General features: G+C 37.8%; 1 protein-coding gene across 3 annotated transcripts in view; it reads right to left on the bottom strand.

Moving 5' to 3' along the window:
* The window catches only part of MALRD1 (MAM and LDL receptor class A domain containing 1), a 522,662-nt gene that overhangs the window by 259,521 nt on the left and 246,396 nt on the right, over nt 1-16,745 (bottom strand). For 2 of the 3 annotated variants that reach the window (XM_061126168.1, XM_061126169.1), the window contains exons 28-29: nt 1,985-2,230; nt 34-191 (exon numbers count right to left, since the gene is read on the bottom strand). In XM_061126168.1, coding sequence (XP_060982151.1) covers nt 34-191; nt 1,985-2,230 — 404 coding nt within the window. The remainder of the gene's footprint in view (nt 1-33; nt 192-1,984; nt 2,231-16,745) is intronic. The other variant, XM_061126170.1, reaches the window with a different exon arrangement.

Here is a 16,745-nt window from a genome sequence, read left to right as displayed (position 1 = left end):
GAAGCTCAGAGGCATCACAAACTGAAATCTTACCTTAATGAGGATCTGAATGGACCCTGTGGCTTTTGTGGATATGAAATACCAGAAGCTCATGGTGCAGGCAGCGCTGGATTCTTGCCACAGACCACTCTTGAGGTGTGCTTCTTCACCCCGCAGGCCCACTGGAGTAGCTTCCAGATACAGGAAGTGGCCTGGGAACAAGATGAAATTCAGATCATGCCAAAATAACATGGAGAGGATCATTTTAGTTTTTCTATCGTAGGGTTTTTAATTACATTTTGTAGGATCTCAACTGCCAAAGATGTTTCTACTTGAAAGAGAGAGGAAATCTAATAGCCTTGCCTCCAGCTCACTGACAGAACAATTTCCAACTGTCTGTGCTTTTAGCAAAGTACTTCACAGTGTGCAGATGAACTGATCTGACAGAATATTTATGCCAAGGACTCAATGAGACAGTTACAGAAATCATTTCATGGACTCCCCAAACTAGCCAGTTACTGTGAAACAATGCGAAGATTGTCTATGAAATGTAAATAGAGAAATACGACATGCTTTCAAAAAGTCACCTTTTGAGTGCACAAATAAAATGCTGAGAATTTTAATATACAACATACAAGGAAAGATACTGAGTTTTTGGCTTATTTATCCAAATGTCCAAAACATTTTAGAGCTGAGTGTTAGAATGGGACTCAGACCTTCCTCTCTTTGGCATGGTTGGTCTGGCTTGGAGAGCTCTGTTTTATCATGTGCTGTGTGCTTAGCCTCTCTGTCATGTCTGACTCTTTGCGACCCCATGGACTATGGCCCACCATTCTCCTCTGTCCATGGGGATTCTCCTGGAAAGAATACTGGAGTGGGTTGCTGTGCCCTCCTCCATGGGATCTTCCTGACCCAGGGATCGAACCCAGGTCTCCTGCATTGCAGGTGGGCTCTTTAGGGAAACCCCTATTTTATCATAGGCCTGTGAAACTTCAATATTTAAATACCTTTATTCTATGCTGTAACAGCCAGGAATTCAAGATCCCTTCTTTATTCTGCTAATGTCTTTTGCCCCTTGACCAAAGACTCTGAGAAATAAGTTCAGCTCACTGTAAAAATGAGCCATTCCAAGCACCCTTCACAGAGATGATCTTACAGCTACATCTGCATAGCACCTTTAGGGCTTTCTAACTGCCTGTCCCCAAATACAGACCATCTCCCTTGATCTTGACAACTCCAGGGCAAATTTTATTATCTCCACTGGACAGAGGAGAGATTTGAGAATCTGAAAAGTTACATGACTTGCCACTGATCAAATGAATAGTAGAATTCAAGGTTATTGATTACAAATGCGTCATTTTGAAAAGGTACCTGAGGGCAGCTTATGTTATCATCTATCTACAATTATCAAAGCAATATTCAATTTTAATTACTCACTGTTATATATTACATAGTGTCCCCCCCCCCCCCCCCCGCAAAAGATGTGAAAGTCCTAACTTCTATCCCAGTTACTGTGGGCTTCTTTGGAAATAGGGTTTTTGCTGATGATCAAGTTAAAATAAAGTCATGAGGGTGGCCTCTAGTCCAATAAGATTATTGGAATGAAAAGGAAAAATTTAGACACAGAGACATACATAGAGGGAAAACAACGCAAAGACAGGAAAAGAGTCCCAACTACAAGCCGAGTAGCGTCCATAGTTACCAGAAGCTAGTGAGAGGCAAGGAATAGATTATCCTCCTTCAAAGTCCTCAACAGGAACCACCAGCCCTACTGACACCGTGATTTCAAATTTCTAGCCCCCAGACTGTGAGACAATAAATGTCTGCTTTTAACACCACCCCGTCTGAGGCTGTCTGCTACGCAGTCCTGGGAGACAATGGTACTCATTAAATGTTTGACTTAGTTGCCTTGGCACCACGGTGGTCTCTCTGATGCTCTCAGGAAAGACAATGTGATGCTCACTATGAATCAGATTAGAGTGACTGGGACAACCTGATAACCTACCATTTTCATTTCCAAGTGTGTGGTCTCTGGGGGGTCTTAGGCTTTGTGGAGAGCCAACCCCCAAAACCCAATCGAAGTTTTCAGCCAAGGAGTTTTGCCAACCACACCAGCCTTTTTCAAAAGTACAGGAACCACCACATTCATTTTCATCAGTATAATCTCCACAGTCATCTACAAAATTACAGCTCTGCTCCGGTTTAAAACATTTGCCATTCTGACATTCCCGATAGCCAAGTGGACAGTAACCTAAAAAAAAAACAAACAAAAAGGATGAGGAAACACTCCTACCATGTTCATGAGGTTAAAAAGTAGGAAGAGTAGATTCCCTTTAATATGTGAAAAAACATGGTGTTCTTAGGAGTTTGGGGTGTCTGACCTCTGCCTCTCTCTCCCGTAATCTCCTCTAGGGTTCTGGTCTATAGCTCATTCACAAGCATCATTCAAAATGAAATCATTTTATTGATCTAGGAATGTACTCCAATCGTTCTCAAATGCAGCATGTCCTGTGAGCTATCCTCAAAGAGATAAATCAGATCTGAAAACCAAAGAGAGGCTTTCTATTTTTAATCCTGAAACGAGATCTTCAGGGTAGTAAGAACTTATGTAACATGGGGTATTTGAAGGTACATTCCATCAGTATCCATGCACTCCATTATTTATCAGAAGCCAAACATATATCACACTTCCTCAGAAGCAGGGGCATGAATATACAACTAATATATAACCTTCCAACAGATTTTTTTTTCCTCCAAAATGCTTATTTATTTCATAGTTATATGGAACTTAAGGAGCAATTTTCCTACAAAGCAATGTTATCCATAAAGACTTTTCTACAAACTTTAAGATAAAGACGATGCTTTTGAATGCCTGAGTTTGAACTGATGCTGATAAGTCATCAGTTATGTGACTTGGATCATTCCTATATTTGATGAGTTTTAGTCTACTGATCAAAAAAAAAAGAAAAAAATAATAGTAAAAAGTTAAACTAATTAGAGAGACTTGTTTATATTGGGGATCCTCAATCTCTGGGATTTAATGCCTGATGATCTGAGGTGGAGCTGATGTAATAATAATATAAGTAATGTGTACAATAAATGTAATGGGCTTGAATTATCCAGAAACTATACCCCCATCCTCACTCCACAGAAAAATTATCTTTCACAAAACCGTTCCCTTGTGCCAAACAGGTTGGGGACCTCTGGTTTCTATCACTAGAAGAGTGCTTGAACGTTCACAGGCAATCAGTAAATATAAGTCAAATGAATTAGTTAAAGTGTTTTGGAAATAATAAACTAGTTCAATAGGCACAGTCAAGTGATAAATATTCTGCTCTAATATTTCAATAGAACATAACCACCGTGGTTGACAATATCTCAGTAGGAAAAGTTTTCATGTGGTGACGTCAGCTTCGCATTTGCTTTGTGACTCTATAGTACTTGAATTTTTGTTTTCCTTCCTCCTTAGTTGGCCAGTTAGGGGACCTGGTAATACCACTTCCTACTTCATTTTTAGATGGGAGTTTCCATGGCCTGAGAGAGTGTCTGGAGGTTGAGGACTAGTGTGGATTAGAGGAAGGAGGTGATTCAGACATTTAATGGAAGGTGTTCTGAGAATTGGAAACTGCTGCTGATAGAATCTCATAGAAAAGCTTGTATGTTCTCGATCAGTCTCACATTTTAGAAAACAGATGGCTAAGAGGGAAGAAGTGGCAGGAAAGGAATGGAAGGCCGGGTAGAGATTAGCGGGGAAGAACTGGTGCTGAGAATTCCCAGCCACTTTGTGTGCTAACCTCTTCTTGGACTGCACGTTCAAGATTGCCTAATTAAATGGCCTTTATACGTGCAATGCCTTTGAAAACAATTTTCAACTATGCATTCTATCTCTAACAAAACTTTCTTGTCTTCTAGGTTAATTGCTAACATTTTCCTTTCTTGCAGTGTAAGATTAAACTATTTTTATTTAGGTGCCCAGTTCAGCCGGCAGATTGGAGGGTAAGACAAAAGACCTTTGCTGTTTCAATTACAGAGCTTGACTGAGAATTGTGACATTAAAGCATTTTTGAACTACACAGAAATGGAGATCACTTACATTAACCCTCTCATTTATAGATGAGAAAACTGAGGACTATAGATATTTAGTGACTTGCTGAATTTTCAAGAGGAACAGTGCAATTTGGATTCAGGTCTGTTGTCTTCAGAATTATTTTTTAAATCCATTGACTTGAAGAACAGTGGTAGGTCTACTACCATAAGACACAAGATCACCGAGGGATGAAACACTGGTGTTGACTACCAGATGCATTATTTCTCATGGATCTGTTGAGAACCTGAGAAATTACTAGATCATTTGATTTTATATTATTGACATTCGTATTGATTCTGTCAATTTCAATTTGTCTGGGGAATAAAAGCAAAGTTACTGGTTTTGAAGATGTTTTTCTCCAAAGCAACTGGGTCAAGCTAAAATCTAATTCTTTTAAAACACACAAGAAAATAATTTGGACATGTCTCTAAGTGGAAACATGAGGAAAAATATTACGCAATCAATATAGCTAATATTTTAAGGTAGTCACAATGTGAACCACTGTTTTACATATATAAAACATAAATATCTGCATAATTTAAAATACAATAATTCAAATATTACACAAGATTAATTTGAACAGACAGCCCTCTAGGTTAATAAAGAAAATTTCACTGTGATAATGTGCTCTTATCCATAAAACAATAAGCAGCATTTTTTGGTAAATTCAAGGGAAGTTATCAACTAATATTATTTAACTATTTCTAAATTATTTTCCATGCCTATTGTTTTGTCCAAAGAAATCAGCTACCTAAAAGTAGGGTGTATATCTTTAAATGATTTATATTAAGGATCTGATGAAACTGTGTTCATTTTTACAGAAAAAAATACTGTTTAAATTAGGCAGTGACCCTCCTGATAGGCAGTTTAATTTTGTGTGCTGTGCTTAGTCGCTCAGTTGTGTCTGACTCTTTGTGACCCAATGGACTGTAGTCTGCCAGGATCCTTCGTCCATGGGGATTTTACAGGCAAGAACACGGAAGTGGGTTGCCATGCCCTCCTCCAAGGAACTTCCCAACCCAGGGATCGAACCCAGGTCTTCCGCATTGTAGGCAGATTCTTTACCATCTGAGCAGTAGGGAAGCCCTTGATTTTGTAAGGAAGAACAAATTACAAAATTTTAAAAACTCCCATGTAAACTTCAGAGACTCTGAAACTTAATATGCTTAAATTCAAAATCTGATTCTTCCCCTTCAAACTTCCTCACTGAACAGTCTTCTCCATCTGCGTTAATGGCAACTCTATAACTCCAGTTGCTTGGAGAGAAAAACGTCTTGTAAGGAGCTCTGTATTGGAAGTCTGACTCCACTTTTTAACGTATGACTTAATGACTGACAGCCTTTCCCCATATGTTTTACATCCAGGAAATTTTCAAAGCATCTTGATATGTATGCGGTGTCATCAGTCTTAGAGGTGATAAGATATATTCTAATTATAAGACTGACAATTGACAGAATTCACTGAATGATTACATAAGATTTATGAGATAAAATATTACATATATTATTACTACAACTCCTAGAGCTTGGGACTATCCTCAGTTTCAAGGTAGACCGCTGTCCAAAATTTGGTTCAGATATTAAGACTGATAACACCAGACAACACACCAGGATGGCATTACTCACAAAAGGAGGTTTTCTAAAAAAGCCCAGGTGCTCCCCCTGTTGGTAGAAGATCCCAAATATATCAGCCCCTAATCTTCATCCAGGTCCTATCCCCTAACCAGCATAACTCTCTCCCCAGTTTCCTTTCCTCATTCTCTAAATAATAATAATAATAATATATTTATATGTAATACTGTACTCATATATAATATTTTATCTCATAACTCATATATAATCTTTCAGTGAATTCTGTCAATTTTCAAACCTACTCTGTAACGAGAGGTGATGTCACTACTGCTTTTGGTTCAAGCCACTATCGTTTTCTGTGTGTGATTTTATTACAACACTTTCCTTCCTGATCTCTGTACCCTACCACTTCCCTGTATGGTACATTAAGCAATAAAGAACGATGGTGATGAAAGCTGTTATATATAGAATGGATAAACAACAAAGTCCTACTGTAAAACACAGGGAACTGTATTCAATGTCCTATGATGAACCATAATGGAAAAGAATATTAAAAAGAATGCAATGTATACATACACACACAGCTATATAAATCACTTTTCTCTACAGCTGAAATTAATACATTATAAATCAACTATACTTCAATAAAAATATTTACCAAGAAAAATCATGGAGATATTTTATATAAATTGAATGTCACTTCTCTGTCCCAAACTCTACAATATTTAAATACTATTCCCCATTACAAGGAACTAGGTCTTCTTGGAAAAATGGTCTATTTCGGCCTAAGGAAAAGAAGGTCCAAGATGAGCCTGGGAATTTTTTGTGTGTGACAAAAATTAGAAAAGTGCTCAAAACAATTACATCATTATGATGAAAGGCTGAATTATTGGTCAAATTAGAAATAATTTCAACATCAAAACAAGTAACGAGAGGACTTTGGCTCTAACTACATATATAAGAAAGAGTAAGAAGGTATAGAATTATTCTCCAGCCATAAGCAACTAGAAACTTGGGGAAAATCTATGTCTGATGCTTATGCTCTGTGGAACTGTTTACACAAAAACAGGAGAAGCACCAGCTCATAACAACCTCAAGGCCTAGCTGACAGTTCCAGACCAGGTCCTGAATGTCAGGAGATGCGTTTCTTTATCTCACTTTGCAATTCTGTTTATATGGCAAGAGAGTTCAGTGGAGCAACCAAACCTTCTGGGTGATATGAGGCTAGAAAATAAAACCTTTCTGGTTATTGTCTTTGCAGTAGGTAAACCATGGCAGACCAATTGCTTTGGGAGATGCTAAAAGATTTCAAAGGCCTTCCTATTTGTTATTTTTAAGCCCCTTGATACTTCCCCTTAGTAATTTTCAGCAAAAACTTGAAAATATCAAGGTTTGTGGGATCTACTTTAATGTTATTAGCATGGAGATAACATGTGGGGAAAAAATTCCATAAAACAGTGGTGGCCTTAAAGAATTGACAAACGAAAGACAACAACAACAAAAAATTAGAGAAATTGTGATTTGCAATAAGAAATGAAGGAGAAACATGGAGGGAAGTCTAGGCAGAAAAAAGGCCTGTAGGTTTTAAGGATTCCAGCTTAACGTGGAATTCTAACGTGATTCCAACTGGCGGTGACTGCAGTACTGCTGAGGCCCCAGCTGAGAAGAGTAGCATTCTGTACTCTGTGCTTCCTGGGCAAGGCTTACTAGCCAAAGGCTCACTCAGCCCTCAACTGGGAACAAACTGTCAGCTGGACAAAATATAAAAATATTGTGCCTGCAGGCTCCCACTTCTTCATTCCAAATAGTAGCAATCCAAATATTCAAAGAGTACTTTCAAACAGTCTTGATCAGAACGATGAAATTTACACTAACACAGTTACCACGCATGTTCATTCAAAATACACTGTCAGAACAGTTCGTTCCTCAACTTTTACTCAGTTTTAATACTTAACATTTGAGAAATATTATGTTAACATTGCACACTCACCTTCAATTAACTCTCTCTTAGAACACTTAAATAATTACAAAGGAACCTGTAAAGATACATGTTTCTTAATAATTCTGACTTGGAGAACATTTCTAATGTCTTGGTGGTGAATGATTTATATACCTTGATTTTGAGAGTATCATACTTAGTAACATAAAGGAATGAGCTAGATCACTAAGCATCTCTGTTTTCTGAAGTCCTATTTTTGCTTTCAAGAAATGTAAAACAATTCTTTACTGTCTTTCAGGGTACCAAGTAGAGGCTTCGAGTATTTAAGGAGAATTACTTTTATCTAAGACACTGCAAATGAAGCTGTTGCCATAAGACAAAGCTAGAGCTACAAGTCTGACCTACAGTTAAATCTCAAGATCGAAATCACTTTAGGAAAATTGTATTTTGTACTTCTATGCAGTCAAATTTTTCCATCCTTCCTTTTATGACTTTTGACAATCCCATACTAAATAAAAACCTTCCATATGTTTTCCAGGACTGTATGATTAGTATAAGATTTCATTTTTCAAAAGATTTCAAACCTTTGATGCACCTGAAATTTACTTTGGCTGCAAATGAACAATAAGATTTTTAAAGTGAAAAAGAGGAATATATACACAGCCTCAACATACATGTGTGCTGGTATATTTATTGACTGTCTCTGGAAAGATACATAAGCAGTGAACAATTCCTCTGGAAATAGAAACAAAGACTAAAGTCAAAAGAAAATTTTTAATTTCTGCTCCTTTTTGGTAATACTGTGTGTGTGTAATGAAATGAAAGTTTGCTTTATTTTAAAAAGAAATTGGTGAGAACAAAGGCCTGAACACACCAGGGCCTCAACCTAGGTTAAAGAAAGGGCTATAGTTGTATATTATAATTGGGAAATCCCAAACAGACTGAAGTTCCTTTGAGGAGTATTAGCCTGGAGTTAGTGGCAAGAATGTTGACAATTTTCTGGACACCATGGTTTATGGGAAGTGGGAGACTGAACCCACTCTACTCCATATGGCTATGGAAGAAATGTTGAAATTAAGGGAGAACTGAATTCAATTTTAGTTTTAAAAAAGGGGTTATAAGGAATGAAGTGCTCTACCACAGTCAGGGGAAAGGCCAAGTTTGCTAAGGTGACAGAGAATCAACTCAAGGTCTGTTTGCCGCTCACCTTTCCAGCCTCCTCTCTGATCATGCTCTTCCCCTCAACTTCCCACCATGAACCTACTGGCCTTCATCCAGCCCCTCCAACCACAGACACTTTACACAAGTTGGATCACCTGCCTGCCCAACAACTCGCCCTTTGAAAATCATCAATCTCTACTTCCTGCAAGAAGCCTTGATTGGTCAAATCCTTCTATTATAATCTTCTTCAAAGGTTATAACCTGCCTTCAAAGAAGGCAGCTCTTCTTTAAAGGACTTTTCATAACTCTGTGTTATATGTGTCTGCGTGGTTATTGGCATTTGACTCTTTCCACCGCCAGTCAGTAGGGTCCACGGGGGCTGAAATAGACACATACTTCAAAGTGCTCACTATACGTTTGCTGGCTGAACAAAAAAAATGAGTGAGTGAATGAATGAATGAACTGAGTAAAACAAAGAGGAGAGCATAGTGATGACTGAGAGCTTCCTAGAAGATAGTGCATGCTCAGTTGCTAAGTCGTGTCCGACTCCTTGCAACCCCATGAACTGTAGCCCACCAGGCTCCTCTGTCCATGGGATTTCCCAGGCAAGAATATTGCAGTGGATTCCCATTTTCTCCAGTGGATTTTCCTGACCCAGGGATCAAACCCACATCTCCTGCTTGGCAGGTGGATTCTTTACCACTGAGCCACCAGGGAAGCCCTCCTAGAAGATGGCTGAGTGGAAAATGACTTGCTATTCTGGTTGTTGGACAAGGATGACAGGCACGGACTATGTTTGAACTGATGAACTCTGAGATACAAGACTAAGAAAATTATACAGAGTCAGTCACCTCGGACCTATTTTGCTGTAATGAAAATGTCAAATACTTCTGGGTTTTTCTCCTTTTGTTTTGAATAGTGACAGTAGCTATTCAGTTTGTTCAAAACATACATTTTCAATACTTTAAGCAAAGATTTACCTATTACTTCTATAGGCAGAATTAATTATAGTCACAATCCCAAATTAATACTACCTTTATATAATTTGATCCTATAACAAAGCAGTTTCCATTTGTAAACCCTGTTGACCTGGTTAACAAAAATTCTATGTAACGAAACTGAGGCAATTATCTAATTCAAAGGGAAATATACAACAGACCATTTAAGCTAAATTCTATTAATAGGAAGCAAAGCAAATCCACAGGATTTGTGTGCCTAAATGCTACTCCCATTTGTTCAGCGTATTATGTCTAAAATTAACTGGGATAAACCAAACCATGTTTGAATTTGCTTTCGTTTATATATTTTTTACTTAGTATATATCATTCATAGTGAGTTGAGTGCAAAATCCTTTTAAAACAAGATTAAAATATAGGCTCCCTTTCCTTCAAATATGTATTGTCCACCTAGGGTGGAACTAGTTTTCAGTACTTTTGTGTGTATGTCTGTGTGTATGTATGTTACATATTTGTTGCATAAGTCACACATATTATATATATATGTGTATAATTTTGTGTATATACATATGACAGTATTAAATATATGAGCATGCATATATACTAAAATATGGTTAAAATGAGTGAAGAGCAATTTTAAAGTAAATGGTAAAATTGTATCAATCACCTCCTATATGCTTTGCTTTGTGCTAGACATTTTATGAATATCATCTCTAATCCTCATAATAACATTATAAGAAACATTACCTCCATTTTCAAATGTGGTAACTAAGGATAAGAAGGCTAAAGTACAAATTTACACACGATCGGTGCTACTTTCTCAATTCGTCCCATCCTCTCCGTCTTCTGCTGTGTCCACAAGTCTGTTCTCTACACTTGTGTCCCCACTCCTCCCTTGCAACAGGTTCATCAGTACCATTTTTCTAGAGTCCACATATATGCATTAATATACAATATTTGCTTTTCTCTTTCTTACTTAACTCTGTATAACAGGCTCTAGGTTCATCCACTTCACTAATACTGACTCAAATTCATTTCTTTTTACGATTAATATTTCATTGTATGTAAGGTACATGTTATTGGCATTTTAATACTTTCTCTTCAGTAAGAACTGAAGTGACCAAATGGGTAAACAGATGGAATCAAAGGATAAAGAGAGCCTAATACAATGAATTTAGTTACAAACTTAGAAGCACAAGCTGGAATCAAGATTGCCAGGAGAACTATCAATAACCTCAGATATGCAGATGACACCACCCTTATGGCAGAAAGTGAAGAAGAACTAAAGAGCCTCTTGATGAAAGTGAAAGAGGAGAGTGAAAAAGTTGGCTTAAAGCTCAACATTCAGAAAACTAAGATCATGGCATCCAGTCCCATCACTTCATGGAAAATAGATGGGGAAACAGTGGAAACAGTGGCAGACTTTATTTTGGTGGGCTCCAAAATCACTGCAGATGGTGACTGCAGCTATGAAATTAAAAGACACTTACTCCTTGGAAGAGGAGTTATGACCAACCTAGACAGCATATTAAAAAGCAGAGACATTTTTTGTCAACAAAGGTCCATCTAGTCAAGCCTATGGTTTTTCCAGTAGTTATGTATGGATATGAGAGTTGGACTATTAAGAAAGCTGAGCGCTGAAGAATTGATGCTTTTGAACTGTGGTGTTGGAGAAGACTCTTGAGAGTCCTTTGGACTACAAGGAGATCCAACCAGTCCATCCTAAAGGAGATCAGTCCCGGATGTTCATTGGAAGGACTGATGTTGAAGCTGAAACTCCAGTACTTTGGCCACCTGATGTGAAGAGCTGACTCATTGGAAAAGACCCTGATGCTGGGAAAGATTGAAGGCGGGAGGAGAAGGGGATGACCGAGGATGAGATGGTTGGATGGCATCGCTGACTCAATGGACATGAATTTGGGTAAACTCTGGGAGTTCATGATGAATAGGGAGGCCTGGTGTGCTGCGGTCCATGGGGTCGCAGAGAGTCGGACGTGACTGAGGGACTGAACTGAAATGAGCTGAATACCACCCAGAAACAAATTTTAAAAAATTTCTTGATTGGTACATGGAAAGAGTAGCACGAATACATAAAAGGAGACCCACTAGGAGGCTCTTATGGTTAGGGATGAAGTAGGTTCAGAGACACAGGAATGAGTATTAAGTAAGCAATGCCTGGAACATAGTGAATACTCAACCCCTGTGAGCTGTCAACACTGTCATTAGAAGAGTAGCAGAGTTGATGGTGAAAAATGGCTGAAATTGGGGAAAATATGTTAAACAAAACAGGGCCACAGAAATTTCTGGTAGATTCAAAGGTAAATAATCAGTATGGGAAAAGTCAAGAAAACTTAAAGGTTTTTGGTATGAAAAATTGGCTGAATGAGTTAACCATTTATTCAAGTCAGGAGAGGAGGAAAATTTGAGACAGAATACACTTCTATTATTATTTACAAGAAAAAGATTAGTATCATAATAGATAATAATAGAAATACCTTATTTTTATATAACATTAACATGTATTATACTGTCCTCATCTCAATTCCCAGGGGGATTAGAGATCAGGATTCCTTTGTTTAGATGAGAAAATTGAGCTGGAGGAGGTATAAATGGCTTCGACATCTATACATACACCAAGACATTATCACAGCAAAGCACACATTGGCAAATATTAACTATCTGCTGTATTTAAGTGCTCTCTCTGGAGAAGGATAATGCTGAATTTTCCTTGAAGTTTACTGACACATGGAACCACACACATGATGTGTTTAAAAAGAGAAGGGGGAAGAGTCATACACTGAGGGAGACGAGATGAGAAGTGGAATGAAAGCTGAAAGAATTTAAGTAATGAAGGTAATCAAAGGTAAACAAATCATTTCCTCCCAAAGTATTTGAAAAATACAAGGGAAAATAATGTACACACAAAGAAATTGACAGGAGACAGTCGTTTTCTTTTTTTCAGATTGTCTGCTACAAAATCAAGGCACCAAAAATTTTTGATGAAAATATGCAAATGTCCGATAGTTTTAGGAATATGAATTCCAGTTTTGGTGAGAGAAGGCTAACTGCTAATAGTTAACTAAGCATAGCAGGCAAATTCACCACGCGAAGATCCACTCATAGAATTCAAAGTCTGGTCTTAATCACTTCTTTTAACCTTCCTGTACAAAAATTTTCCATTACTAAAACTGTTGTTAAAACTGACTTCACTTTCACGGTTGTTCTGAAATATAAATAAATGATCATTAAGATGCTTTGGAAAACATGGATCACTATGTAAATAACTATATAAAACCAAATTTAGGTGAACACATGCTTTAACACATGGTTAAAAAGAAAAACACTGTTTAATAGTCATCACTTTCATTATCGTAGCTTCCCTGATAGCTCAGATGGTAAAGAATCTGCCTCTGAGGCAGGAGACCTGGGTTTGATCCCTGGGTTGGGAAGATCCCTGGAGAAGGAAATGGCAACCCACTCTAGTATTCTTGCCTGGGAAATCCCATGGACAGAGGATCCTGGTGGGCTACAGTCCATGGGGTTACCAAGGGTCATACACAGCTGAATGACTCTCATTTTCACATCATTATCATAGCTAAAATTAATTGAATGTCAACCAATGCTGGGCATTTTATACATATTATCTCTAATTCTCACTACATTGAAAAATAAATATTACCTTGATTGTACACCAATATTAATTAACAAGTGCAAATTCACATTATTGGTATATGGCAGAGCTGGGATTTAGACACAAATGGATCTAACACTGAGGTTTATGTTATTTTTCATTATAACTCATTACATAAAATCCTAAGCCAAATGGAAAAACTAAGAAATAAGAAGAAGCCAAGACTACATCTCTGTCCTAACAAAGTTTATAAATAACAACAATGCAAACTAGAGGTTAGCTGAGAATATAATTCAGTATGTGATGGGAGAACTGAATGGCATAAGTGAATTCTAAGAAAGATGAGTGATAACAGGAGATGTAACACTGGGGTCACCAGTGATGACTCCAGAGAGGAGCTGAGTACTTAACTAGCATAAAAAGAAAAGTAGAATTCATGGGAGAATCACAGAGAATGGAAAATGTCTTTCCAGCAATCAACAAGTGGTATGATAATAATAAGTACAATTCACAGCATGCTTGTGGATAAGAAATAAATCATGTTTGAGATCCAAACTAATATTATTATAACATTGATGATTTACAAAGCACTTTCATATGTGTGTGTACCTATAGAAATATATACACATGTACATATCAGTTCAGTTCAGTTAAGCTCAGTCGCTCAGTCGTGTCTGACTTTTTGCAACCCCACAGACTGTAGCATGCCAGGCCTCCCTGTCCATCACCAACTCCCCCAGTTTACTCAAACTCATGTCCATTGAGTCGGTGATGCCATCCAACCATCTCATCCTCGGCCATCTCCTTCTCCCACCTTCAATCTTTCCCAGCATCATGGTCTTTTCCAATGAGTCAGCTCTTTGCATCAGGTGGCCAAAGTATTGGAGTTTCAACTTTAACATCAGTCTTTCCAACGAACAGTCAGAACTGATTTCCTTTAGGATGGACTGGTTGGATCTCCTTGCAGTCCAAGGGACTCTCAAGAGTCTTCTCCAATACCACAGTTCAAAAGCATCAATTCTTTGGTGCTCAGCTTTCTTAATAGTCCAACTCTCATATCCATACATGACTACTGGAAAAACCATAGGCTTGACTAGACGGACCTTTGTTGGCAAAGTAATGTCTCTGCTTTTTAATATGCAGTCTAGGTTGGTCATAACTCTTCTTCCAAGGAGTAAGTGTCTTTTAATTTCATGGCTGCAATCACCATCTGCAGTGACTTTGGAGCCCCCAAAAATAAAGTCTGCCACTGTTTCCACTGTTTCCCCATCTATTTTCCATGAAGTGATGGGACTGGATGCCATGATCTTAGTTTTCTGAATGTTGAGCTTTAAGCCAACTTTTTCACTCTCCTCTTTCACTTTCATCAAGAGGTTCTTTAGTTCTATATACACATGTATATATGATTATACTTGTTTTGCATCAAATCTTAAGAACAATCATGTAGAGAATAAATTGGTCAAAATTGGGTCAGAACTCAAAATGTATGTCCTTCTACTCTGAAATTCATATGTGGACTTTAGTACAGATATGATCATACAGGATTCTCAGCTGTCTTCGTCATGGTCAGAACACTTTCTCTGAATTTAATGGAATTTAGTCTAAACTCCTGAGCACATCATTCAAAGACATTCACATGCCACTCCCATCCCAACTTCTAAATCATTATCTCAAATCTTCATTACTACATCATCTCCCTTTCATTCAAAACAGGTATCTGTCCATCCTTCTAAACATACATGTACCGAGACTTTCCTGGCAGTTCAGCGAGTAAGACTCTGCTACCACAGCAGGGGTGCAGGTTCGATCCCTGGTCTGGGAACTAAGATCCGGCATGCTGCAAGGTGTGGTCAGTAAATAAATAACAAACACACATGGACCTTTATGTCCCTGAGTCCTTAATCATGCTTTTCCTAGTTTTAAGTATATCTCTATCCAAAGAAAATCTACAATTCCATTAGATCAAACTTATCTCACTTTACTAGATCCCTCATTCTCTAGGAAAAATGATAAAGATAAAGATGGGTGTGGTAGTATGAACAATGACTCATTACAATGTTCCTGCCCAAATCTCTGGGGGGAACCTGTGAAATGGTAATTTGTGTGTGGTGTTGGCGGGGGGGAGGGTAGGTGTATGATTTTGGTGAATGTGATTAAAGGTAGCCATCTTGGGATGGGACTATTACCCTGGGATATCCAGGTAGTCCTGATCTAATCACATAAGTCTTTAAAAGCAAAAGAGGGAGGCAGAAGAGTGAAGCACAAAAACTGAAAAAGAGGCAGAAGAGAGTCAAATTATGAAAGGGACTTGATCCACTATTATCAGCTCTGAAGATGGAGCAAGAGGGTCATTAGCCAAGGAACATGGATGGCCTGTAAACACTGGGTATGATCTGAAGCTGACAGCCAGCTAGGGAATGGAGACCTTAGCCCTACACCCACAAGGAACTGAATTCTGCCAAAGACCTGAATGTGCAAAGAAACAGATTCTCTTCTAGAGCCTGTTGCAAGGAATGCATTCCTAAGGACACTCAGTGTCCTGATTTTTATTCAGTGGGATTCATGTCAGACTTCTGACCTAAAGAGCTATGAGATACATTTGTTTTCTTTTAAAGCCACTGAATTTGTGGTATGTTGTTATGATAACAATATAAAACTAATACAGTGGGCATGGGTATTATAATTGAGCAAATATGAGTCTGAATCTCATTTTTATTCATAGAATTTTTGCTAAGCCATGTTTTCATTGAGTTATATCATTTGGAGAAGATAATCTTACAAACAGAAAAGTGCATCTAAAATGCCAAAGAGTTCCCTGTGTACCATACATGGCAGACTATCAACAAAGGATAGTTGTTATCAGTATTACTATTATTATTATTTTATCATTTGTTTTGGAGGGGCCCTTATAACACTGATGTTTTACCATAATGCTATAGTACATTGTAAGATTTTTAAAAATCATTATTCATTTACAAGGATGCTCTTTTACTAAATCCTAAACTCCTTACAGCAGAGCAAGAGGCTTATGATATTTATCTTGGCATCACTAGAGCCGAGAATATCTTTATATATATGATATCTACTCAAGAAACATATGCTGAATAGAACCAAAGTGGAATATCCGTCTAAGAAGTCTGAATTTTATCTTTTAGCTTAGGAGAGCTATTGAGTAATTCTCGGCAGAGAAGCAATGTGATCAGAGTATGGTTCTAGAAGGTTTAATCTTTTTAAACTGAACAATGACCTGAAATTGGCAGTGACTAGAGGCAGTAAGACTAGTTAGGTTTCAATTAGTTAGTCTCTTTCATTTGATACTTAACATGTTAGGAAGCTGACACAGAGAGGTGAAGGGACTTACTTAAGGCTCTATTTTTAACTCTGAGCTGGCGAAGGGCTAAAACTCATTAAAAAAAATTCA

Source organism: Dama dama, chromosome 23, assembly GCF_033118175.1.
Source record: "Dama dama isolate Ldn47 chromosome 23, ASM3311817v1, whole genome shotgun sequence".
NCBI lineage: Eukaryota > Metazoa > Chordata > Mammalia > Artiodactyla > Cervidae > Dama > Dama dama.
Note: the sequence above shows the minus strand (reverse complement) of the source record. Positions and strands in the feature narration are given on the sequence as shown.